The sequence below is a fragment of the Felis catus genome, chromosome D4 (assembly GCF_018350175.1).
Source record: "Felis catus isolate Fca126 chromosome D4, F.catus_Fca126_mat1.0, whole genome shotgun sequence".
Lineage (NCBI taxonomy): Eukaryota > Metazoa > Chordata > Mammalia > Carnivora > Felidae > Felis > Felis catus.
The window spans coordinates 885,332-910,641 of NC_058380.1; the positions used below are offsets into that span (position 1 = coordinate 885,332).

The window sequence follows — 25,310 nt, forward strand, 5'->3', positions numbered from 1 at the left end:
AAATATTCTTTGGAAAAAATGTCAGGTTCTTTGACCATTTTCTAAATTGGATTATTTGTGCTTTTTCTATTGAGTTGTAGGAATTCCTTACATATTTTGGATACTAATCTCTTATTAGATATATGGTTTGTAAATATTTTCTCCCATTTCACAGGTTACCTTTTCATTTTGTTAATTGTTTCTTATGTAGTGGAGCTTCTTGGTTTATGTAGTACTGCTTGTTTGTGTTTTTTATTGTTTGTAAAATGTCATATCAAAAAATTTGCTTCCAAGATCAATGTCAAGGAGCTTCTCCCTGTGGTTTCTCCTACAAATTTTACAACTTGAGATATTACACTTAGGTTTTAGATTATTTAGATCTTTTTTCTAATCTATGCATTCAATGCTATTAATGTCCATCTAAGCACTGATTTCACTGCACCTCATAAATTTCAATGTTTTATTTTCATTTTCATTTCATTCAAAATATTTTTAAAATTTGAGATTTTTCTTTGGCTTCTGTATTATCTAGAAGTTTGTTTATAAATCTTGACTTATTCAATTTATGCTGCTATAATAAAAATATGCAAGTTTTAAGGAATGCAAGTATGCATAAATATGCAAGTATGAAGGAATTTCATTTGGTTGGTTATTTTTTTGAGAGTATAGTACTCTTGGAGAGATTTCCTTATTTTAAAAAAATGGCATAGAATTGTGTGCCTTATAACAATAGAAATTTATGGCATAAATTTATGGAGAAATTTATTTCTCATAGTTCTGGAGGCTGGGAAGTTCAAGTCTGGGAAGTGCCAGAATATCCAGTGTCTCCGGTGAGAGCCCACTTTTTGCTGTGTTGTCAGCAAAAAGGGAGCACTCTGGGCCTTCTTTTATAAAGCACTAATCCAATTCATCAGGATCCTACCCTCATGACTTCTCACTTCTCAAAGGCCCCGACTCCCAATACTGTCGTGTTCAGGATTAAGTTCCAACATATGAATTTCGGAGCACAAAAGCATTCAGTCTATTGCAAATCCCCATGTATTTGGGAATTTTCCATCTTTTATTATTGAATCTAGTTAAATTTCATTGCGTTCTGAGAGCAGACATTGTATGATTTCTATTCTTTTAAATGTGTTAATGTGTTCTGGGGACCAGAATATGGTCTATCTTGGTAAATGTTCTGTGTGAGCTTCAGAGAGATGTATATTCTAATGTTGGCGGATGAAGTCGTCTACAGTTGCCAAGTATATGCAGTAGAGTGAAGGTGCTGTTGAGTTCAACGATGTCCTTACTGATTTTCTGCCTGCTGGGTCTGTCCATGTCTGAGAAAGGGGTGTTCCAATCTCCAACTGTAATAGTGGGTTCTTCAAGTTCTCCCTGCAGTTCTACCAGCTTCTGCCTACACAGGCGGGCCCCCTGTTGTTAGGGGACTACATGTTGAGGATTGTTATATTCTTGGTGAATTGATGCCTTTATCATTATAAAAGACCCATCTTTACCCTGATAACTTTCCATGCTCTGAAATTTGCCATCTGAAATTAATACAGCAACACCCACTTTCTTTGGATTAGTGTTAGGATGGTGTATCTTTCTCCATCCCTTTACTTTTAATTTATATGTGTCTTCGTATTTAAAATGGGGTTCTTGCAGACAACATAGAGTAGGGTCTTGTTTATTGACCCACTCTGACAGTCTGTCTTTTAAATGGTGTATTTAGACCACTGACTCTTAAAATGATCATTGCCCTTGTTCTTTATTCCAATTTTTGTCTTCTACCTTTCTTAGCATATCAATTATTCTTTTTTAACCTTTTTAAGTGGTTGCCCAAGAGTTTGCAAAATACACTTACAATTAATGCAAGTTCATGTTCAAATAGCACCATACCACTTCTCAGTTAGTGCAAGTACTTTATAATAACAAAATATTCCTAATTCTTACCTCCTGTTCCTGTATCATTGATGCCTTTCATCTCATTTACACATAAGCTGTAATCATCAAAAACATTGTTGCTATTATTGTTTTGAACAAACCGTTATCTATTAGATCAATTAATAAGAAGTCTAAGGAGGCTTTTACTTTACCTTTATTTATCCCTTTAACAATTTTCCTTTATGTAGATCTGAGTTTCTGACCTACAGAATGTTCCTTCTCTCTGAAAAACTTTAACATTCATTTCTAGGAAAGTGTACGGGCAACAAACTTCCTCAATGTTTGAGCAAGTCTTTATTTCTTCTTTACTTTTCAAAAATAATTTCACAGGATACGGCATTATAGGTTGGTCTTTTTCTTTTTTTCCCTCTCTTCACCAGTTTAAATATTTCACTCCACTCTCTTCTTGCTTGCACGGTTTCTGAGAAGCCAGATGTAATTCTTATCTTTCCCTCACTACAGATAAAACTCTCCCACGCCTCAACCTCTCCGGCTTCTTTTAAGGTTCTTTACATTTGACTTTCTGCAGTTTAAGTATCATATGCCTGGGTGTAATTTTATTTTGCTATTTGTCCTCCTTAGTGCTCTCTGAGCTTGGATCTGTGTTTTGGTGTTGGACAACTTGGGAGAAATTGTCAGTTCAAGCACGGCTCTCTTTCTTTCTCTCTCTCCCTGCCAGCATTCTCCTTGTGCATGTGATACAGCTTTTGTAGCTGTCCCACAGCGATATTCTTTTCCTTTTTTTTTTTTTTCAATCTTTTTTCTCTTTGCTTTTCTGTTTTGGAAGTTTCTACTGATATAGCCTCAAGCTCAGAGGTTCCTCAGCTGTGTCCAGTCTACCAATGAGCTCATCAAAGCCTTTATTACTATCACAGTGTTTTCTTACTTCCAGTGTTTTTAAAATTCTTAGATCGTTCCATCTCTCTGCTTATATTACCCATCTGTTCCTACATGGTGTCCACTTCTTCCATTACTGTCTTCAATATTAGAGTTATTTTAAATTTCTGGTCTGATACTTCCAACATTTCTGCTATATCTGAGTCTGGTTCTGATACTTGCTCTGTTTGGTGTTTTCTTTTGCTTTTTTTTTTTTTTTCCCTCTTTCACTTCATTATGCTAAGTTTTTGTTGAAAGCCAGACAGTGATGTACTGGGGAAAGAGAACCATGGTAAATAGGCATTAGTAAAATACTGGTAAGGTGCAGGGAAGAGGAAGCATTCCAGAAGCCTACGGCAAGGTCTGTGATTCCAGGGCAAGGTCTGTGATTCCAGCACCTGTGCCGTGGGCTCTCAACTCCACAGGTGCTTCACAGATTTTTTCTTCTTTTCACACCTTCAGGTAGTAAAGTATGGCCCGAGGGGAGTGGAGTTGGGTACTTCCCTTCCCCTAGGTTGCTCAGGCTATGGTAAAATAGTTTGTCCTGAGAGGAGGCATGGTTAAGAGCAGAATGCCCTAGGATATTTCAAAATGGCTCCCTGCCTCCTTCTGCTGCTGGAGGGAAACCCAAGAGGACTTTTCTCTGATCTCAGTGAGAACACAGCAGAGCTGCTGGAGGTAAAGCTCACAGAAGTGTCAGGGTCCCTTAGGACTGGGCTTCCCTCATAAGCTTCAAGCAACCTGCCAATTACAGTTTGCTTTCCTTTCCAGGTGATAACTGCTTTGGTAAGTTGTAATTCTCCGTACCTAGCTGTTTTTTTATAATTTGGGGGACAGGGGTGTGCCCAGTGACCTCACTTCTCTGACAGATGCACGAAGGGCTGTTGGTTTTTCAGTTTGTTCAGTTTTTCACTTGTTAGGGCAAAGTGATGACTTGTAAGATCTTTACATGTTGGACCAGAAACTGGAGGTTCTGCTGGAAGAGGTTTGAGTACTGATTCAATTTCTCATTCGATGTCTTTAAGATTCTCTCTTCTGGAGCCAGTTTTCATAGTTGGTGTGATTCTAGCGACCTGCCAATTTATCAAGGTTATCTAATTTGTTGGCATTGTTGTATCATCTTACAATCCTTTTTATTCATGTCAAGTTGCTATTAATATCCCCACTCTCATCACTGATCTAACTTGAGTCATCTCCGTTTTTCAGTCTGGCCAAAGGTTTGACAATTTGTCAACCTTTTCTAGGAAATAACTTTTGGTTTTGTTGATTTTTTTTGTATTGATTCTTCTAGTTCATTCATCCCTGCTCTATTTACTATTTCCTTTTCTCTGCTACATTTGGGTTTAGGTGATCTCATTCCTTGGTGCATAACTGTTCACAGTACTTTCTTGTAATCTTTTATATTTCTGTAAAATCAGAAGTAATTTCTCCATTTTCATTTCTAATTTTTAGTAGAGTCTTTATTCACGGTCTAAAGGCCTGTCATTTTGCTGATCTTTTCAAAGAAACAACTTTTGATTTTTGGTGATTTTCTCCATTTCCTCCTATTGCCTATTTTATTATCTCCACTCTAATATTTACCACCTCCTTTCCTCTGGTTGCTTTGGGCTGTTTGTTCTTTTCTTCTGCTTTCTTAAGGTGAGAGGTTATTGATTTGAGACCTTCCTTATTTCTTGATATCCTCCTTGACACAGTGATTAAGAGTAGTTTCACTTACACATATTTGTGAATTTCCCACATTTCATTATTATTCCCAATTTTATTCTATTATCATGGGACAATATGGTTTGCACGATTTCAATCTTTAATTTATTGTTTTGTGGCTTAACAGACGGCTTATCCTGCCTGGAGAATGTTCCATGTCATGTATACTTCCTAAGAACGTGTATCCTGTTGTTGTTTGGCGTCTGCCTTGGATGTGTTAGGTCTAGCTGGCTTCTGGACCTGGTATTATTCTACTTCCTTTTGGATGCTGTCTTGTTCTACTCTTGAAAGTGAGGTATTAAAGTCTCCAGTTCTTATTGAACTCTTTCTCCCTTCAGTTCTGGCAGCTTTTACTTGGTCTATTTTGGGGCTCTTTCGTTTGGTGCACATTTAATTGTTCTATCTTCTTGGTGAATTAACTCTTTTATCATTATATGTCCTTCCTTCACTGTCCCTCATAACAATTTTTGTCTTAAAGTCTATTCTGTCTGATACTAGAACAGCCATGCCTGTTCTCTCGTGGCTGTTTTTATGGAGTATTTTTTTCCATTCTTTTACATTCAACTGATACATATACCTTTGAATCTAAAGCAAGTCACTTATGAACGCACAGCTCAATCACGGTGTGGGAAATCAATGCGGTTCGGTAAGTAAATTTATCCCAGCTCTGGCTGTCTAGTGTATGCTTCCGTTTTGTAAAGTACAGAAATACACACAAGCAGCCTGTACGAGTCGGGGTTACCCTGGGAGGAAGAGCGGGAGCAGAGTGCACGAACGCCCTGCAGGACTGCCCTCATCCACTTCTCGTGAGGGTGGTGGGTGTAGGCGTGCAGTGTGCAGAACTCCAGTCAGCGGACACTTGTGTGCGGTCTCCTATGTGGTGTGCTATCCTTAACACTTTTGGGTAAATAAAACAAATCTTAATTCCCTACTTGAGAGTGAGATGAACAAAAGGAATGTGTGTGTGTGTGTGTGTGTGTGTGTGTGTGTGTGTGTGTGCCCGCGCGTGCACGCAAGACACAGAGAGAGACAGAGAGAGACAGAGAGAGAGATTCTATTGCTCTCTCCTCCCAGGAGGCCCAGGACAAGGTGTGGTCACGGTATCCACGCAGACCTTTTCTGTGGGGTGAGGTACTGCAGCACTGCCTTGTCCTGCTTAGGAGAAGCTCCATGTGCATGGTCCCCACCTTAGGGACCTGGGTTTACAAAAGCAGGCTCAGGGATGAATGAGGTGAACTCACAAGAGCCAGCGCGCTTGGCCACGAGAAGTTTGCCAAAATGGTAACACAGAGCCCTTCCAGCTCCGCCGTTTGGACACGGCTGAAAGGTGAGCACGTTCTCAGGAAAATCTGATGGCAGCCCATCCCTGCCGAGATCCCATGCCAGGTGACAGCAGAGTGCAGGTACCTCTGTTGTCCCAGCAGGCTCCCATGCTGGCAGACAGCAGTACCCCCATTATTGTCTGCTTCAAAAGGCAGCCCTGGCGGGGAGGGTAGCCAGGGAACTCTGTAGTTGCTGGTTACACATCTGTGTTCACTGTGTGCACACCCGGAGTGTACGTTAGGATGAATACACTTTCCTAAATGCAAATTACACTTTAGTTAAAAGCTGACTTAAACTCACACTCCTACCGGACAAAGGACCAGCCCCACGGCCTGGCATCCCAGACCTTGGTGATAATGACAATGTCGGCAAGAACCGTTTACCACATCATCTGCTGGGCACCTCTGTATGCGAGTTACCTAGGGCTTGATGAAATTTCACAACAACCTCTGAGCCAAGAACTATCATCCTTATCCCACAGTGGGGAAACTGAGGCTCAGAGAGAAGTCAGTCAGGGTAAGTGAGCCACTGAAGGGGGGCAATTCAGCCAAAGGTCTGTCTTTAAGCTGGCACTGTCGTTTCCAGCTCTGGTAACCTGCCAGATGTTGGGGTAAAAACCACTGCAGGGAAACAGACAAGGTGGTGGGAATAAGGGACATTCCCCCTTGGAAGGGAAGGCTGAGCGGGAGGCCTTTCAGGGCCAACTGACCCCCCACTCCCCCTCAGGAGGCTGCCACTCCACCCCTGAAAGAATCCAGAGCACATAGGGGGAGCGGTGGGGGGTGGGGGGAGAAAGCCTCAGCATCTGTGCCTGTGAGTCAAATACCCCAGCGGACAGGACTGGGCCAGGGCCACAGCAGGCCTCGCACATGGTAGCAGCCAAGGGCTGGGTGACACCTGCCCTGCCCAGCCCACTGCCAGCACATGCCCGCCTCCAGGTCTGTCGGGGGCTGTCTTTCCCCCCTGCTCCCGCCCGGAGCCTGGTGGGGCGGCATGAGCCAGCAGGGGAGGTGGATTTCTTCTAGCTACCGACTCAGAAAAACAGGGCTCTTTTGAAAGAGGTTTCAAGTTGGACACGGGTTCAGGCAGCCGCTACTCATGCCAGCCACGGATCATGAGAGGAAGCGGCCTTGCAGCAGCCACAGGGCCAGGGGAGACCCCAGGGGGAGGGAGACCCTGGCCTCAGACAGCTGCCCTGAGGTCTGGGCAGCTCCTTGGGTCCGACTGAGGCTGTCAGAAGGACAGCGCCAGAGCGTGCCCAGGGCTTCCCGCCCCCTCAGCCAGGATTTGCCCCTCTGCTCACACCAGGACGGGCCCAGCACGCCTCAGACATTCCTGCAGGTGCACGTGGCTTTGCGCTGACAAACAGGTCACTCTCATTGCATCTACTCATCCCTAAGTTCACGGAGCAAGAGTCAGGGCAGAAGGACCCCACACGATCCAAACCTCTGCCTCTTGGGGAGGACGGCACGACGGCCACGTGCTCTCCCTGCCATGCCGCTGGGTAGTCATGACAGTTGCTCACTGCCAGGGGCACCCCGCGCCTCCCCGCCTCCCCACGCCTCCTGAAACAGGTCCCAGGCTGCCTCCAGTTCCTACCGCTAGGGTTACTGACCGGCTGGTCTCATTTCAGGCCCTGGAATTACCATGCATTGCTGGACCCGCATTCATCTGAAGGAGGGGGCAGAGCAGCCACACGGAACAAGTCTTGTGCTTTTTATTATTCTTTATTTATTGGTCCTACCACGTGACCCTTACCAGGCCCATGTTCCTATGTGCACTGGCTTTGCAGACATTTGCACCAGACGCCCGTGTCCCAAGTCGAGACTGACCGTTCCTTCCTACTCCTTTTCCAGGCTCTGCCTCACTTTCTCAGAATTAGAATGCATTTTTGTTTGTTTGTTTGTTTGTTTGTTTGTTTGTTTGTTTGGGTCTGTGTAAAGGTTCCTTGGCAGGAGAACATGCATATGATCTTAAAATAAAGACAACATTCTGACACTAAGGTAATGCACAGAAAAAATACAGTACTCAGACATCATTGCAAATAAATACCCCATACAGGTGAAGTTATTGTAAATGTAACATTATTTCTTATGGACCGACACTGTAATAGAAGGTAAAAATAGGGGTCCCTACAACTAGGAAGAAGAAATGCTTATTCCAGGAAACAGAATTCTTTGACCCTTGCTACTTATATATTATTATAATTTGTCCTTTATTTTGGAGAAGAGAGGACACTTTCTTCTTCTGTGAGTACCAATTTTACCGTATGCACAGCCTCACCCAGCAAACCCGACGGGACACAGCCCTGGACTGCTGAGGGGCTTCACCGAGTTCTGTTTCCTGAAATTAACAGCGATTAGTTACACCAAGCAAGAGAATACAGAACGTCTCTTCCTCACATTTGCAAAGAATACTACGGCTAGCCCTCACCCCTGCACGAGGCCGACAGCCGGCGCCCCTGCCGCCCGCTCTTCACAAACATGGCGTGTCGTCCACACCGCTGGCTTAGCTTGTCCCTCAAGTCCATTTGGTTCCCAAAGCACACTCGAGGTGTGTGTTCACTTTCCTTTTCTCAGCCCCTGAATTTGCAAGGATCTGCACAGTAAAGAATCACTGACTAACAGAATTTTGCACAATCGCTGTTTTCTTTCCCTCGATGAAGATGCCCAGGTTCAGGTATGAAGGTGCGCACCCGTTCACACCTACTGGTCCACACCGGCCTTCAACATTCCCAACTAGCTCCCCACTGTCCATTTTAGAGCACGAACTGCGCTGGGACACCTCCCTTAACTGATGAAGGCACTACTGGCAATGATTACTAACAAAAAGGCGTTGAGACAGAACACCCTAGAAACCGACGGCTGTAGGATTTTCTAAGTGTGCCACAATCTGGCACAACACCCAGAGTAACAAAACAATTCCAATTTGGAATTTCACTGGTACAGTTGTATAAAATTCTGTTAATCAGTCATGCTTCACAATGTCCTAAAACCCAGAAGATTCTGGAATTTGTAGGTAATACTACTCATTCAATAATTTATCTTTTTGTTTTCAAGTGCCTATTACTGTTTAACCAGAGCAAAGGTCAAGTTTTCTTCTTGTTACATTGAACTATTCCTAAGAATAATAATAATACAATATGAAAAACCCCAGAATTGGAATACCCTGGATTTCTTAATGAACATGGCATTTAAAATCTGTAATTTCAAACATGAACCATAATGCCGCATAACCTAAAAGGCTGCTGAACCACAGCGTGGCTACGACTGGCCGAGCTCCTTGCCGGGTCGAGGCCTTCACCTAAACAGTCTAGAGCTACACGCTGGGGAAACACGTCCGTGCCACGTGCTGACACCAGATCAACACGGCGGGAGCTAAGACGGAGCGCTACAGGACCACGAGACAGACCACGGCATCTGAGACCGTCTCTATGGGAGGGATTAAGGAAGCAAATATAATAATATCAAAATATCAAAAGTGCACAGGTTGATGGGATATAAAAGGGCATCTGTAACAGGGAGACCCCGGTGTTGAGCGTTTCTAGCGGGTTCTAAGCGAGCCTGATGGCCGCTGTCCGAGCAGGTTCTTCAGCACCGTACAGGCAAGCAGCTGGCGGCATTCTCAACATTAAAGCTTTATGTCCTCTGCCATTAAACACTCAGGGAATGCTAACTTGGAAAGAACTGCAGTGGCATATCCAAACAGGTTTCTAAGTGGACTTTTAGGCTGCCCTTCCTTCCTCTGCGTGGGCCCGCGGGAGGGGGAGGGGCTGCAGTGTGACAGGGCCGCGGCCGAGTCCTCCCGGCAGCTACTCTACAGCTGAAAACGGGAGAAAACAAGACAGCGTTAGAACCGGCACCGGCCCGACCACCGAAGCTCTGGCCGGGCGAGGACGTGGTGCGTTAGTCGGCAGCAGACGCGGAGAAGACCTGCGTGGGTTAGGGGGGCCGTGCCTTGTACGGACAAGAAGCTGCGTGCCAGGCTCGGCGGAGGGAAGAAGCGACGTGCGGGGCCAGCGGGCAGCCAGGCCCCTGGAAGACCCCTCCTCGGGCGGGAGGGGGCCTCGAGACCCAACATCCCGTCAGCAGAGCGGCCCGACCCCTGTCTTCCTGCTCCGGCCGTTGGCCAAACCCAAGGTGGTCCACGCAGCACCTGGAGTCTGCTGGGGATGGGGGGAGGGGCGGGAGCCGTGTGAGGGCAGCGCAGATGCTCCCCGGGGCCATGGAGAGACGAGGCAAGAAGCCCTTCGGGGAGAAGACTGCTGCAGCCTCGCGTCACGCAGCCCCCACTGGGCGACAGGGGTAAATACTGAGAAGTCCTGCTCCCAAATGTGGGAACTCGCGTGGCATGATGCCAAACACCGGGAGCAGAGAGCCCTGCAGCTGCTCACCTGCCACTACCTCCGCGGCCGCACGGCTGGGGCAGGCCACGCACCCGCTGCGGGGTCCCAAACGGGCCTGGGTCCAGGCGGGGTGCCCTTCCCACACGGGGCTGGGCTCTGGCTACAGACGTGGGAGCCCCTCATTTTAGAGCCCTGTGATTGGGATCTGATTGCGAGCAGAGAGTGGAAAACCCACCCCGGAGGCTGGGGAACCCCTAAGTATAAAAGGACGGGCTCCCTGTGAGGACAGAGTCTGGCCAGGCACTTAAGAAGTTTTTCTCTTGGAAAAAAAAGATAAACCCCAGGCCTGGGACCTGCCGATGTGTCACCTCACAGGCCACCAGACAGGCGTGCAGATCTCAGAGAGGCTGAGCCTGCTGAGCCCTGGTGTCAGGTGTGGCGGGCGGGTCTGAGCCACGTGAGCACGAGCGGGGGGGGGGGGGGGGGGGGGGGGGGGGGGGGCCCCGCCCACAGGCGCCTGGGCTGGAGGACGCGGGGCTGCAGGACGCGGGGCTGCGGGAGGGAATTCTGTTCTCGTGACCCAAATACGACGTGCAGTGAGATGCCGCACAAACTACGAAGGAATTGTCTCTGTAAACTGTGCCAAGCCACGCGCATCGGCTGAGGCCGTGCCTCGCACTCGGGCCAGAACCTCGAACTGCTGCCGGTCCCGGCGTCGCCGCGCATTAGACACGTGCGGGGAACATGCAAGTTTCAACTCCGGCTCTGTCCCCCTCCCCCTGCAGGAGCCGACGGCGCACAGGCCCTGGGAAGCCACGTTTTTGCAAGGACACCCCCCTCCCGCCACCGAGAGAGTAGCTGCTATGAAGGGCGGTCCCGAGGGGTGAGAACAGACACCAAGCTCACAGGGTCCAGGTGGAAGAGCACGCCGCCTCGGCCAAATCCTTCCCTCTGCGCATTAGTCACGGTTAAGACCAGCCTAGCACCGCAGTCCCGCTGCTGCTGGGTTAGTGGAGGAGAAGCGGACGGGTGGCGTGCGGCAGGGTAGCGGCAGCTGCGGCCCCGTGGCCCTAATCGCAGTAAATGTTATACTTCTCGCCGCAGAGCACCTGGGTGGCGAGCCCGGCACCCTCGGCCCTGTCGCTGGCGCAGGCGCAGGTGTGACTTACGCTCGGGGTGCCCGGCTTGGCCTTGGAGGCGGCCTTGGCGCGGCCCCGCCGGGTCTGCTCGTGGTCCAGCTCGAGCAGCTCCAGCCGCTGGGTCAGCGCCAGCTTCTGCTGGATGGCCATGCGCAGCAGAGAGTTGAGCGTCTTCTTCTCGTCCTCGGCGGCTGCCAGCTGCCGCTGCATCTCATCCAGCTGCGTGATGTATTCGTCACACCTGTGGGGGCGCCAGAGGCAAGAGCGTGGCTGCGGACCTGCACGGAGGGCCTGGCGGGGCGGGCGGGCAGGAACAGACTGTGCCCTCAGCGATTCCGCTTTCTCTGGGAAGGCCTCCCAAGCTGGTTTTCTCTAAGGGAGGTGGCCAGGGCATCCAGCCCTCACGGGCGGGACTTGGCACGTTCCCGGATCAGTGCATGCACACAGTAGGTGCTTAGTAAACCACCTAATGGCAACCAGAGTCTGCGAGAGGCACGTATGGACGCATCCCTGCGCGTCCTGTGCTTCACTGGGACATGTGCCCCTCTCCTCATGGAGCTGGGAGAGAGAAACACCCACTCCAGGTCTGTCCCTGAGGGAGGCAGCGCTGGGCACACCTGCCCCTCACCCCCATCCGCCATGGTCCTCCCGCTCCAGGGAGTGAGTTTGTGACCTCGGCTGCATTGGAGAATTCAGCCAAGTTCTTAAACAAAACAGGTTGCAGAAGTGGGGTTTCCAGACACCCACGTGCAGAGAAACTGGCGGTGAGGTCTTTCCCAAGCTCCACCCAGGAGGAGAGGGAGCCCCTAGCGAAGCCTAGAGTCTTCTCTCCTGGTCTTTGCCCCTCTTCTCCTACACGGAGGAGCAGGAGCCCTGATCCAGTTTCTAACCCCATCTAACCCACAGCCTCAGCCTCCCCAGCCTCAAGAAGGCCCTGCCCTGGGTGTCTGCCCAACACCAGCCAGCAGATGGCATTGTGCCCCCTGGCTGGTGGAAACCCCCGAACCCAGGCCCCCAAGAAGCCCCCAGCAATGACTCCCAGGCGGAGGCATCTGGGCACAGGCGTCCACAGCTGGCTGCCCTCCCCAGCCCAATCCCCGACCGGCAGGTCAGATGGGGCACCCCGGGACCCTGCCCCCCGCCTTGCAGGGAACCGTCCCTATGAATCCACACACTTTTCAGGGAGTCAGGGGGCTAACTCCTTGTCTGTGAGCCCGTGCCCCCTTCACACCTCGCGCCTCCAGCCCGCCCACTGGGACCTGGCCTCTTGGCCTCCTCGTCTTGCATGTAAACCAAGGACAACGCTGGCCCTGCAGCCACGGGAGCAGCGGGCGTTACCTGGTGGCAAACATGGCCCGCAGTGAGGAGAAGGTGGCCGCGTCCTCCTTGAGGGCCTTCAGCTCGTTACGCAGCTTCATCATGGTCTCGGTCACCATGGCCTTCTCATTCTCGTACTTGCTCTTCAGGTTGGCCAGGGCCACCTCGGCCGTCTGCGGATCACACACAAAGGGCACACAGTTGAGGAACACGGGCAGGGGTCCGCCTGCCTCAGGGAGTCACGCTGGGGGCCCCAGGAGGGAGGAGCCCCGCCCGCCCTGCCCACTGGCCCCGCACCTGCTTGTTGGCCTTGAGGACCGTGCGCAGCGTGGTGATCTGCTCCCGCTTGGTGCTCAGCAGAGACTTCAACTTGAGGATCTCCTCCATGAGTGCCTCCCGGTCCTTATCCGAGGCAGGGCCCAGCTCCTGGGAGGCCAGGCGCTGCCGCGACAGCTCCGTGGTGCGGTCCACGGCTGCCTGCAGGTGCCTGATCTGGTCGCGGATGATGGCGATCAGGTTGTAGATGTTCATGGGCTCCCGGCGTGGGTCACTCAGGGGCGAGGGCAGGGAAGGGCTGGGCGAAGGGCTGCTGTCCCCGGCCCCAGCCTCCGCGGCCGGCGGTCCTTTGGGCAGGACAGGCGAGCGGCGCTCGCGGGCCTCAGGGCTGCCGTGGCCGGCGCCAGCCGCGCCCTCTCGGTAGTAGTCCAGCACGACGCGGGTGGGTGTCTCGTTGTTGCACATGCACACGTGGTGGTAGAGGTTGGCCAGCTCCTCGCTGAAGGTCACCAGCTCGTCCTGGGCCACGCTCAGGCTGCCCTGCGTCTCACCCGCAACATCACTCACCTTCTTCAGCTCCGCCTGCAGCCGGGCCAGCAGCTCGCGGTCCTGGCGGCCGGCCTTCTCCAGCAGGGAGACCTTCTCGGTGAGCGCCTGGCTCTCGGCCTCATGCTGGCCCTTCTCCTCCGCGTGCCGGGCCTCGCCGGCCTCGTGTGCGCTGCGCAGGGCTTTCAGCTGCTCTCGGAGCTCAGTGGCCTCTGCCAGGGCCACGCGGTACTTGCAAGCCAGGATCTCAGGGCCGTTGATGTCCACCTCGTAGTAGTCACCATCCTCATGGCTGTCCCGCTCCTTCTCGCTGTCCAGGGCCGTCCGCCGCTCCTTGCCGGCCTGCAGGCGCCGCAGGGCACTGAGGTTCTCCGTGAGGCGGCTCACCTCCTCGTGTTGCTCCGACAGGGCGCCCCGCGCCTGCTCCAGCTGCTTCTGTGTGTCCTGCAGTGTCGTCAGTAGGCCCATCTTCTCCCGCTCCAGCTGCAAAAGCACAGGAGGCCCGTCACCAGCCTGCCGGGGCCACACACTCGCAGGACCCCGCCCGCGCCACCACTGTCACCCTGCAGGTCTGTTAACACGTGCCTTGGGCGTGTCACGTCCACAGAGGCTGCCCAGAGGCTGGGGGGCCCCTCCATGGAGATGCGAGGACAAGGGGACAGGTGGGGTGCGGGGGTGGGGGGATTCTGTTCCGTGAAGAGCAGGAAACCCTGAGGTGACTCATCCACAGGACACAGTGCGGGAGCCCACGGGGGGCACAAGGAAAACTGGTGCAAGGAAAACCGGTGACCAGGGGCCTACTGCTCCAGCACCTCCCCCGCAGCACCGCAGACCCACTTGCGGCAACAACACAGACTTTACAGGAAACACAAATGAGAGGACGGGGGGCAGGACTGGAGGTGGGCAGGACTGGAGGTGGGGACGGCACGCGTGGCCCCAGGGACCCGAGCAGCCCCGAGGACCCTGAGGGCCGCACCCGCACCTGCACCAGCTGCTGCTTCAGCTTCTGGATCTCGGAGATGTTGAGCTCGCTGAGGAGGTCGGACACCAGGCTGGGGGAGGGCGGGGCGAGACCGTCCTTGGAGGGCGTGGAGGTTCTGTTGTCGAGCGGCAGCTTGGCCAGGCCGCCGTGCTCGAAGCCGTTGGCCAGAGCCTCAGCGTCGTCGCCAAGCTTGAGGCCGTCCAGGGAGACGTGCAGGTGGCTGGTGTAGAGGGAGTCGTTGATGCTCATGTAGTGGGACAGCTCCTTGCGCAGACTGAGCTTCTGCTCGCGCTCTGTCTTCAGCGTCTCCAGCGCCTCCTCCAGCTGCCGCTCCGAGATCTCCTTGAGCCTGATGGCGTCCTCCAGCTGGCTGTTGAGGTACTCGGTCTCCTCCTCCAGACGCTTGATCTCGTGCTTGAGGCCCTCGAACTCCACCTGGAAAAGAGCAGCACTGTCCTGTGCCTGAGCGACGGGGGCTCCGCGGCAGGGGATGGGGTGCTGGGGAGGGAGGTGGTCTGGGCACGAGGTGCACAGGAACATCAGCCCACACCCGGGACACTTGTGCACGTGCAAAGTGCGCTGCTCACTCGGCCGGAGACACTACGGAAATCAGAATACACACATCCCTGCCGCAAATGTGTCCAGTTACTTAAAATGCTACCAGGTATACCCTGGCTTTAAATCTTATAAAACTGGGGGTGCCTGGGCAGCTCAGTAGGTTGGGCATCTGACTCCTGACTTCAGCTCAGGTCATGATCCCCAGGTTGTGGGGATCAAGCCCCACACTGGCTCTGCGCCAAGCCCGGAGCCTGCGTAAGATTCTCTCTCAAAATAAAAAATCAAAGGTAGGGGCGCCTGGGTGGCGCAGCCGGTTGAGCGCCCGACTTCAGCCAGGTCATGATCTCGCGGTCCGTGAGTTCGAGCCCCGCGTCGGGCTCTGGGCTGATGGCTCAGAGCCTGGAGCCTGTTTCCGATTCTGTGTCTCCCTCTCTCTCTGCCCCTCCCCCGTTCGTGCTCTGTCTCTCTCTGTCCCAAAAATAAATAAACGTTGAAAAAAAAAAAAATCAAAGGTAAATAAATTCTACACGGCTACTTAATTAACATTAAATATTTTAAGAAATATAAAACACATACCTACATGTGTGCTATGACCATCACTCCTAATTGTATCTCAGGTCACAGGTACAGGCGCCCTGCGTCTCGGGGGCAACCAGCCCTACAGGCAGAGCTGAGTTCTCTGGTCTAGGAGAGGCCGGGCCCTGGCTGCACCTCCATCCCCGGCAGTGTGCTGTGCAGCCCTGGGCTCGGCTGTGGGGAAGGAGGCAGGGCAGCACCCTGGGAGCACGGACACTTGCCTGGTTCTGCCTGAGCACGGACACCTGCTTCTGCAGGCTGATGTTCTCCTCCTCCAGCTCCGAGTAGTCCTGCAGCAGACGGGCCTCTCGGAACTTGTACTCCTTGATATCATCCCGCAGCCGGCCACGCTGGGTCTCCACGTTCTGGTTGATCTGCCGAGAAGAAGTGGTGTGGGCAGCCGACCACGGGCAGTGTGCCCTGGGGTGCACAGTAATGGGTCTCAGCCTGATCTGACCCCTGGTGTCCTCATCTGTAAAATGGCTAAAAGCAGTTCCTTCCCTCACAGGCTGCAGCTACTTAAACAGCTCAGCACACCTGGCCCAGCGATGCCTCCTCGGCACCCTGATCCCAGAGAAACAAAAACAGGTCCACACAAAAACTTGTGCCCAAGTGTTCAGGCAGCATTATTCACAGCAACCAAATATGGAAACATCCCAAAAGCTCACCAACCGATGAGCAAATAAACAATATGTGGTCCAATCACATAAGGGGATGTCATTCAGCTATAACACGGGCTGCGGTGAACCCTGAACCACCACGAGGTGGTGTTCCCACTGTGTGATCCCACACACGGGACATGAGCAGAGCAGGCTAATCCACAGAGAGAGAGAGAAGGCAGGAAGTGGGGTGGGAGGGGTAGGGAGTACCTGGAGGGGCTTCCCTCTGGAGTGATGGAAAATTCAGGGATGGATCTGTGACGGTGCATGAATCTGTGTGCACATTGAGCGGGTGAGCCGTCAGGGATGTGGATTATGTCACACATCCTTGAGGGTGCAGGTATCACGCGGAGAAAGTGGTCGACACAGACCTGTGCGCACTGCGCGACCGAGACTCAGGATTTCCCAACCTGCCACCACCAGGCGCTGGGCCCCTCGACTTCAGTCCTTCCGACATTCCGGCCTCCTGGGTGTTACAGGAAGTTCAGCAGCCCCCTGCCCGCTGGAGGCAGCTCCATCCCACCCCCTCGGGGTAGGGCCGACCCTACAACAAACTGTCTCCCACCCGCCCTGTTTCCACGCTCGCTCAGGGGGGGGGGGGGGGGGCGGCGGCATCTGGTGCCCCCAGGCCAGGCCAGCCCACCAGGGTCCTCAGGTGGAACGCCGTCGCCTCCCAGACCCCCTTCTTCTGCCCTCTCCCCTGACACACGGCCTCTCCACTGGTGCTAGGCCTTCTCGTGATCACATCCATGCTTTGCAGACAAGATTCCAAGATTCCGTGCAGGGAAAACCAGTACAATAATGCTGCACTGGGAAAATGAAATAGGACCAGGAAGAAAAACATGAGAGCAACAGGAGGAGGGAGTTGTTCTACACAAGCACTCCTGACAATGTCACTACCAGAGTCTCCAGCAAAGTGACCCAAGGAGGTGGCCAAAAGCTGACACCAGAAGAAACAGACACCAAGTTACAGACTGGAGGAAAATCAAGGCCCACCCAGAAAGCAAAACTCCTGTTAAACAGGAAAAAACAAGTAAAATAACACAGGAGGAGTGACGACAAGACGAAACACAGTTACTCCCATTTATCCGGAGGGGCAGCTGGAAACGCCTAACGACACCGTGCTCGGTCCTCAGTGCGGGCCGCTTCCCGCCACGGTCAGTGTCAGAGCCAACTTGGTGCAGCATCGGGCCCAATGTCAGTCTAGCTGCCACCATGCTGACTGCACGGGTGAGAGTGACATGTGACTTAGCAGAGCACCCTCCATCGTGCCGTGGGCCTCATCCAATTAGCCAGAAGTCATAAAGAACAGACCAGAATTCTCAGGAAGGAGGAATTCTGCCTCCAGATCCCTTCAGACTCCAGCTGTTCCCCAGGTCTCCAGCCTTTGGCCCACCCTGCAGATTCTGGACCCACGCGCCCCCACAATCACAAGAGCCGATTCCTGACACTAACTCTCTCACTCACACACACAGTGTCTCTGGGTCTATTGCTCTGGACAGTCCTCACCACCAACACGATGACGGATCTGTAAGAACTGGGACTGTGTGCTCACCACTGCCGCGCGGCCACAGCAGGCTGGTGCCTCCCAACTGAGGCTCGGCCCACCCTGGCCCGATGCACCTGCAGGGAGCACCGGTCCACTCTGCACAGAGGACACAGGAGGGGAGATGGGGGGTTGGCCCTGAGAGGGACAGAAAGAGGAGGTGCTGCCTGCCAGGGGCCCCCCAGGCCCTCCGCACCCCAGAACCTGAGCACCAGGCAGCACTACTGAGGTGAAGCTGCACACGGCCTTTGTCCTTCATTGAAAGTTAACTGTCATCCTATAAGACCACCCTTGGAAAGTGCACACCTCAGCGGCTTTAGTTTGCTCTGTGTTCACGGCTACCCAGACCCAGAGCACTTCCTCACTTTCCGTGAAGGACAAGAAGTGCTTGCTCATCCGTCCACTGGAAGCGCCTCGCTCTCTGTCCTAAGTCACTTTGTTTGGGTGCAGGAGTTGCTCTAATATGTGTGGCACGGCCTGGCACAGCCACCTGGGGTGGAAGCCCCGGCCTGAAACCGGCCAGCTACCCGCAGGTTTGTACGGCAAGACCAACAGGCTGGAAGGCCGACCAGATTGCAGAAACAGAAGCAAGGGGCATGGCCCCCCACGGCCAGGGCCAACTCGGCCTTCCCACCCAGAGTGACGTATCTGTGGTGCAGCCCACCTGGGTGCCCAGGAGTCACGTCCCACCCTACTCTGTCGCCAGGAACTATGATACAGCCTCCACTCATAAGCGCTGGGGCCGACGAAGAGCACACGGGCCCCGTGGGCAGCCAGGTAAGGCGCGCGCAGCCCCCAAGCTGGCCCAGACGCCAGGTGGCAGGTGAGGGCGCCGCGTGCTGATGCTGCAGGAACCCAACACCTCACTCTGGTTCCCACACAGACAGGGCACCTCCGCCTGGCCCACACCCGACTCCAAGGCTCAAACAAGCTCCAACTGGCCACCACACAGTGTGGTTTTCCCCAAAGTCAGCATCTTCTCCCAAGGAGCCTGTCAACAGCAGCCCTGATGACAGGCACAAGGTGCAGACACATGGCCCCAACAGGGTGCAGCCCAAGTGGACAAGGTGGGGCACACGAGGACCCCCCAGACCTCAGCTTCCTCGTCGGCAAAACAGGTGTGACAACGGGGCTGGCCTCCGAGCCCCAGCCCATCTACCCAACATGCTCACACCTCAGCCCCCAGCTGCTCTGAGGAGAGTGTGGGAGCAGACACTGCCCTTCAGTGAGGAAAGTGCGCAAGGGCCCATGGAGGGCAGGCACGTGGGACTCACTCCAGCGAGATGGCAGTCCTCATGTGGACAGAGAAGCACCTTCGTCCTTCCAGCCAGGCCTCTGCCCACCCTCCCTGTCCACCCCAAGAGGGAGGGAGGCTCCCCAGGTGGATGTGTGTGGGGCGGGGGTGGGGGGACAGATGTGCCTGGAAGGTTCTAGACCAGGGGTGACATTCGAGGTCTGGGTGATGGGGGAGGAGGAGGAGCAAGGAGACAGAGACAGGAAGGAGCATCGGGAGAGGGACCCCAGGGACCAGCCTCACTTGGGTGCTTATGACAGCCAGACAGAAGGACACAAAGTGGTCCCACAGGTGGGGGCTCTCTCCTCCTGGCCCTCCACTGTACCTCCCACTGCCCTTCTCCCAGGGGTTCCTAGGGAGGTGCTGAGAGATGACCCAGCTGGACCCACCGTCTCAAGGCAGGCACTGGAGCTGGTCTGACCAGAGTCCTGGGATGGGCCAAGCAATGTGGCTTCTGCAGGGATGGGGCTGGTTCCAAAGCTCTGTTGTACACGTGGCAGTTGAGAGACCCACGGGACTAGATACCTTAGTGGAACTAACTGTATATAATACACTAGAACTGGGTTCCTAGGAAGCCGTGCCCACAGCTGCAGCCACCAGAAGAGCTGGCCCTGGGGAGGCAGGACGGGGCACGGCAGGTGCGCCTGCCTGGGCCCAGGAGGCACCTTCTCCTGGCTGTGCAGGGATCCCCAAAGTGCCTGGGCAGGTAAGGGTTTTCCTGTGAGACTGCAGAGGCCAGGGGAGGAGTGTTCACCCTGGTGTGTGTGTGTGTGTGTGTGTGTGTGTGTGTGTGTGTGGCGGGGGGGAAGGGCGCCACCCCAGGGGCCAGTTGGGTCCAGCCCTGCTGCCCAGGAGGAATGTGCACTTCCCCATGGAGTCCAGTCCCTCATCCCGTGTGAGGCTCCACCCCTGCTGCCTCCTCCACATGCCCACGTCCCCTCCTCCGCCTCCAGGCTGTCTTCCATCCCCTGGTTTGGACCAGGTGTCCTCCCACCCCAGCACCCCTCCCTCCCACCCCATGCTGAAGAGTCCACCCGGCACCTGGCGAGGCTGCTCTTGACCCACCGCCCATCTCAGCTCATGACCAATGCCTGGCCTCCTTCCAGCAGGCTCCTGGCAGCCTGGACGCCACCACAGCAATCAAGCCCTTTTGGCTCCCACCCTGGGTGGCGGGGGTGGCAGGCACAGAATTCTGCTGGGACATCTCTGTCATTTACTCCTGGGCCCAGACACACAGGGTCCACCAAGGCAGCAAGGACAGGGCCCACCAGGACAAAAAGACCACCTGAGCAGATGATGCTGACTCCTCTCCGACCCAGTCCTGCTTCTCAAGGGCAGCCCCCACACCCTCCCCAGGGCAAATCTCTGGAAGGCCTCAGTGGGCACACAACCTGACTCTGCCTCCAGCCAACTGTGGCCACGCCCGGCTCCCTGGGACTCTGCCTCTCCATCTGTAAGATGGGGCTCAAGATCATGTCCCAGGACAGAAGCTGGTTGGGCCTGTCCACACACTGTGCGGAGGTCAGAGGTCAGCACCCTAAAGCTGCCAGCCTGGTGACCCTGCTCCTTGCTTTCCCCACCTGTGAGATGAGGGAAGTATCTGGATGCCAACAGAGTCACTGAGAGAATGAGTTCTGGGGCAGCTGGAACCATCCCATGTGCGGAGTACGTCTGTTATACAGGTCACACGATAGTGGCCCCTGGACCCGCCTGGGAAGCTGGCAAGCTTAGGTGGACACCTAGGCTGACTGTCACAGGGGGGTTTGGTCAGAGGGCACCATGCAGCTGGCGCATCACTGCACCGGGATGGCGGCAGGACTGGGCCCAGGAAGGCCCAGCTATCCTTGTGGCGGGGTGTCTGCCGGGGGGCCCTGCACGACCCACACAGCCACATCACACCGAGGCAGGTGCAGGGCGGCACTTATCAGGGACGCCTGGCGCTGTGTTCTCCTAGTCCAGGAAGGAGCTGGGCACAGCAGCCTGGCAAAGGCCACAAGGCCAGGACCAGCAGAAGAGTGATGGAAGCAGGGTACAGAAGGGGCTGGCGGTGGCAGGGATGCTGCCTGGGGGCAGTGGGGACCTATGGGGCAACAGGCAGGGCCCGGAGAGAAAGAGGCAGCTGCGAGTGTGTGGGGGTGGGGAGGGGCAGGCTTCCTCCGAGGCCCCACCAACCTGCTCTTGTGTGGGCCTGGCTGAGCTCATTTCCTGACGCCCAAAGCCAGGAGTCAGCAGGTCACCGGGGCTCTCCTGACAGCCCACGCAGGCCCTTCTGGAAGAGGAAAAGAGCAGCACCAGGCTGGCTGGGAAAGTGCCTGCACTGGCTGCTCTGGGCCAGGGGGCCTGGCCAGCAGTGAGGCCGAGACACCTCGGAGGTCAAATCCACACCCCCAGCGGCCCCTCCTCCCATCCCAAGCAGGGTAATCCGGTGGGAGGAAATGAAATCATGCACTCTGGCTCCACACAGCCGAGGATGGCCCGCCTCCCTGACCCAAGCCAGCCCCCCCCAGGCCCACAGGCCTCGATGACCTCTGACCCCAAACCAGGGGGGGGGGTGACTGCTCCCCACTGCTGCCAGGCCCTGAGCTCTGTCCCAAATCTCGGCAGAGTCCCCTCCAAGTCCTGTGGGATCCCGACTGCCCCATACCCTCGACTGTGGAACTCTGTGCTGGCCACCACTCAGAACTGTCTGTCCATCTGGTCACCTGTCACTGCCACCCCCCCACCCCCCCGCTCCGGTGAACAGAGGGCAGAGAGTAGGTCTCCCTGTGGCCCAGAGCAAGCAAGGCCCCTTCCCCTCCTGATGAGAACCCAGAGGTCCCAGTCTGGAGGACAGCAGCACAGCCCTCTACCTCCCTGCCCTCCCGTCTCTGCCGGGCTCGCGGTTACCTCCTTCAGCTCCTGCGCCACGGACGCCAGGCGCTCGCTCTCCGACTGAGTGTTGGTGAGCACGTTCCGCAGCTGCTTCAGCTCCGTCTGCAGCTCCAGCACCTTGCGCACATAGTACTGCTCCTTGGAGGCCGACTCCTGGATCAGACTCTCCTCCCGGCTCTCGCCGTCCGCGGCTACCTTCTTGTGGTTCGTGTGTGCCTGTCCAAATGCCTGCACAGAGACCAGATGCTCATAAAGGGGAGGCCAATGCCAGCTAGCCCTGCAGCCAGACACCCCGGTGTGCACACGCCGGACATTGGGGAAGGACACGATCAGACACAGTGGAAGCTGGACAGGGGCTGCTGGACACCTAAGGGCTACACGGGGCTGCAGGGCTACTGGTCAGGTGGGGACCGGGCCAGGGAGGAGCTAGGTGGGGGCTGATGGCCAAGTGGGGCCAGACTAGGGAAGGACCCGGGCCCAGTTGGGGGACTGGCTGGGGGCTCAGTGAGACAAGGTGGGGACGGGAACCCAGCCCCACTCTGTGCAGCAGTCTCCCTCAGAAGTCAGGCTGCTGACCCAGGGGCCAGGCAGAGATCCTGCCCTAGGCAGGTCTGAGGTCCACGCAGCGCTGCTCTGCCCGACTCTGACCCCTCTGTTTACCCATCCTGGGAGGGTGGGGCCCAGGCCGAGTGGTGGGACAGGAGCGTGAACCAGGATATTCAGAACCGGTGGACAGACCAGTACGTGTGCCCCAGTTGGGAGACCCCACCTGCCTGCCCAGAGCATGGGTGGAAAGGCAGCTCAAAGTACCAGAGGGGAGAGAACACTGCCATCCCCACCCCCAGACCTAGGCAAGGAGGCTCTGCGCCCAGGCTCAGGGAGGAGCCCCCATGGGTGAGTGCAACCTGCCGTGGCCACAGCTGCGAGGACGCGATCCCTGCGTGTCCTCTCTGGTGTCCCCTTTCCCACTGGCCACCCCATGCAGAATCTTTGCAGGGCTCCTGGCTCGAGGAAGAAAAACAAAATCCATGGAGGGCTGCTGAGGAAGAAGGAAGTTGATGTCTCTGTTTCTTGAGAGAAACAGGGGCATTTTCACTTATTTGCTATTCTATACGAGGTATAGGAATTCTGTCCAAGAAAACAATTGGGGAAATATGTATAAGGAAAAGGGTGTTACTGAGCAAGACCGGTTCTGATCTAAAAACTGAAAATGTAAGAGCTGGCAGGGGATGGGCTAGATGAGGTGGGGACTGGTTGGGAGAACTGTTCTCCTTCCAGAGGACAGGGTCTTGTTCATCTGTCCCCAGCCACCCACACAGACTGCTCTGGCAAGAGGCGTGTCTTTTCAAACCAAATCAGCTCAGCTCTGTCCTTTCTGATGCTGTCCTCCTGCAGTCCAGTTCCAGGGAAAGAGGAGACAAATCACAGATTCTTGTCCATCCCGGGTGGAGAGGACATGGCCCATCCTGGGTGGCAGTCCCAACCCCCAGCCACACAGCCCTCCTGGGTGTGCCAGAACCTGCCAGGCTTCTCACAGGGCAGGTGCCCTGGAAAGCACCTGGAAAGCCCAGGAAAGAGCTGAGGGGTCTCTTCAACTTCCAGACAAGCCTAAGGGGGTGACCTGGGCAGAACACTCGTGACCCTCAAGCTGGAGCATGGACATCTCACCAGGCGCTGAAGCGACCTCAGAGGCCGTCCCGAGGCAAGACGGCTACGTGCTATGACACACACAGGCGTGAGCACACTCACGTCCAGGCCTGCCGGCCTTGGCCCAAATGTTCGCCTCTGTCTAGCCCTCACCCTGCCCACAAGCACAGAGGTGGCTTTTCAGAGACAACAGCTCCTGCTGAGCTAGTAAGACCTACCTAGTAAGGAGCTACACCTCCTGCTGAGCTAGTAAGACAGTAACAGGACTGGGTCTGGCTCCCATGTGCAAAAGCTACAATAACTGAGACCTTTACGTGACTAAGCAATAATTTTCAAGTCACTGGACATCAGGCAGCGAGACACAGGTGATCTCCATGACAGCCCCCCCCCCCCCTCCACCAGGGGAACCCTGACCATGGTGCAGAGAGACAGTGGCAGGTGGGCCAGACAACCTGGGGTCAGGTGGTGCTACAGGACAACGGACAAGGCAGCAAGGTGGCAGACCTGCGGACAGAGGGGACAATCAGTGCACACCTGTGAAAGAGCCACCAGGTGGGCCATGCAGAGGGACAGATGGAACAATCCCACTGCTCCCCCAGGCTGAAAGCAGCACGCTTCCAGCAACCACAGGGGAGCCCTAAGCCACCGGGGCAAGCAGGGGGAGCACCTACAGGGCCCAGTGGAGCTGGGGAGTGCTTTCTGGGCCTGAACAACGAGGCATGGGACACACAGGAACAACAGCACCATCTCCCAGCTCTGAGAAACTGGCAGCGAGAGGGAAGGGAAACTGGTCCATGGCGATGAGAGTCAGGCTGTCACCTGGCAGACTGATTTCTACAGGCTCAGGAAGCAGACCAAACACTGTGGAGCAGGGACTCAGAAGACGCAGAGGATGGAATTACAAAGCGTGACGTTAAGGGGGCACTGGATGGGATCACCAGCAGAAGACAAGATTAGGAAACTTGAAGAAACAGCAATGAAACACACAGAAAAAGAAAAACTAAAAAAATAAAGAGCACATGAGTGAGCGGGGGGACAACTTCAAGGAGCTTCACACACTGGCAACTAGAGTCCCCAGGGGACAGAAAGGGGTAAGGATAAAAGTACCTGAAACAAAATAATGGCTGAAAAATTCCCAAATCTGATAGAAACTACGAATCTACAGACAGTAGCAGCCCACTGCCCCTGAGCACAAGCGAAATGAAAAAAGCTACACCGAAGCACATCACAAAACTCTTCAAAGCTAGTGGTGCAGAGAAAACACTAAAATCACCTGGAGGGAGAAGACACGCTTCAGCTCATAAACAAGCACACAAGATGACAACAGATTTCTCTGACAAGCTGGGAGATGGAGGAACATCTCGACAGAACAAAACGAAACAAACCTATTAACAAAGAGCTACACCCAGTGGAAACTTCACAAACAGAGGTGAAATGAGACTTCAGACAGACAAGTGCTGAATTTATCACCAGCAGACTTGCATTACAAAGACGTTAAATTAAATCCTTCAGGCAGAAGAAAAACAATACCAGATGGAAATCTAGATTTAGGAGAAGGAAGTGCAAGTGCCAGAAATGATAAGTATGGAATAAATACAAAAGGTTTGTCTTATTATTTAAGTCCCTTTAAAAGACCATTAACTGGAGACTCAATGCAACCCCTATCAAGATTCCAATGGTCTTTTTGCAGAAATGGAAATTCATATGAGATTGCAAGGGGCCCAGAATAGCTAAAACAATACT

General features: G+C 54.3%; 1 protein-coding gene across 2 annotated transcripts in view; it reads right to left on the reverse strand.

Moving 5' to 3' along the window:
* Positions 1 to 7,522: 7,522 nt before the first annotated feature.
* BICD2 (BICD cargo adaptor 2) overlaps positions 7,523 to 25,310 on the reverse strand; it is a 45,800-nt gene continuing 28,012 nt past the window's right edge. The window contains exons 2-8 of one of the 2 annotated variants that reach the window (XM_003995307.6): positions 21,936 to 22,148; positions 15,772 to 15,924; positions 14,417 to 14,851; positions 12,910 to 13,917; positions 12,634 to 12,785; positions 11,326 to 11,536; positions 7,523 to 9,633 (exon numbers count right to left, since the gene is read on the reverse strand). In XM_003995307.6, coding sequence (XP_003995356.3) covers positions 9,628 to 9,633; positions 11,326 to 11,536; positions 12,634 to 12,785; positions 12,910 to 13,917; positions 14,417 to 14,851; positions 15,772 to 15,924; positions 21,936 to 22,148 — 2,178 coding nt within the window. In that variant the 3' untranslated portion in view covers positions 7,523 to 9,627. Of the gene's footprint in view, positions 9,634 to 10,629; positions 11,537 to 12,633; positions 12,786 to 12,909; positions 13,918 to 14,416; positions 14,852 to 15,771; positions 15,925 to 21,935; positions 22,149 to 25,310 lie in introns of those variants that run through there. The other variant, XM_045042755.1, reaches the window with a different exon arrangement.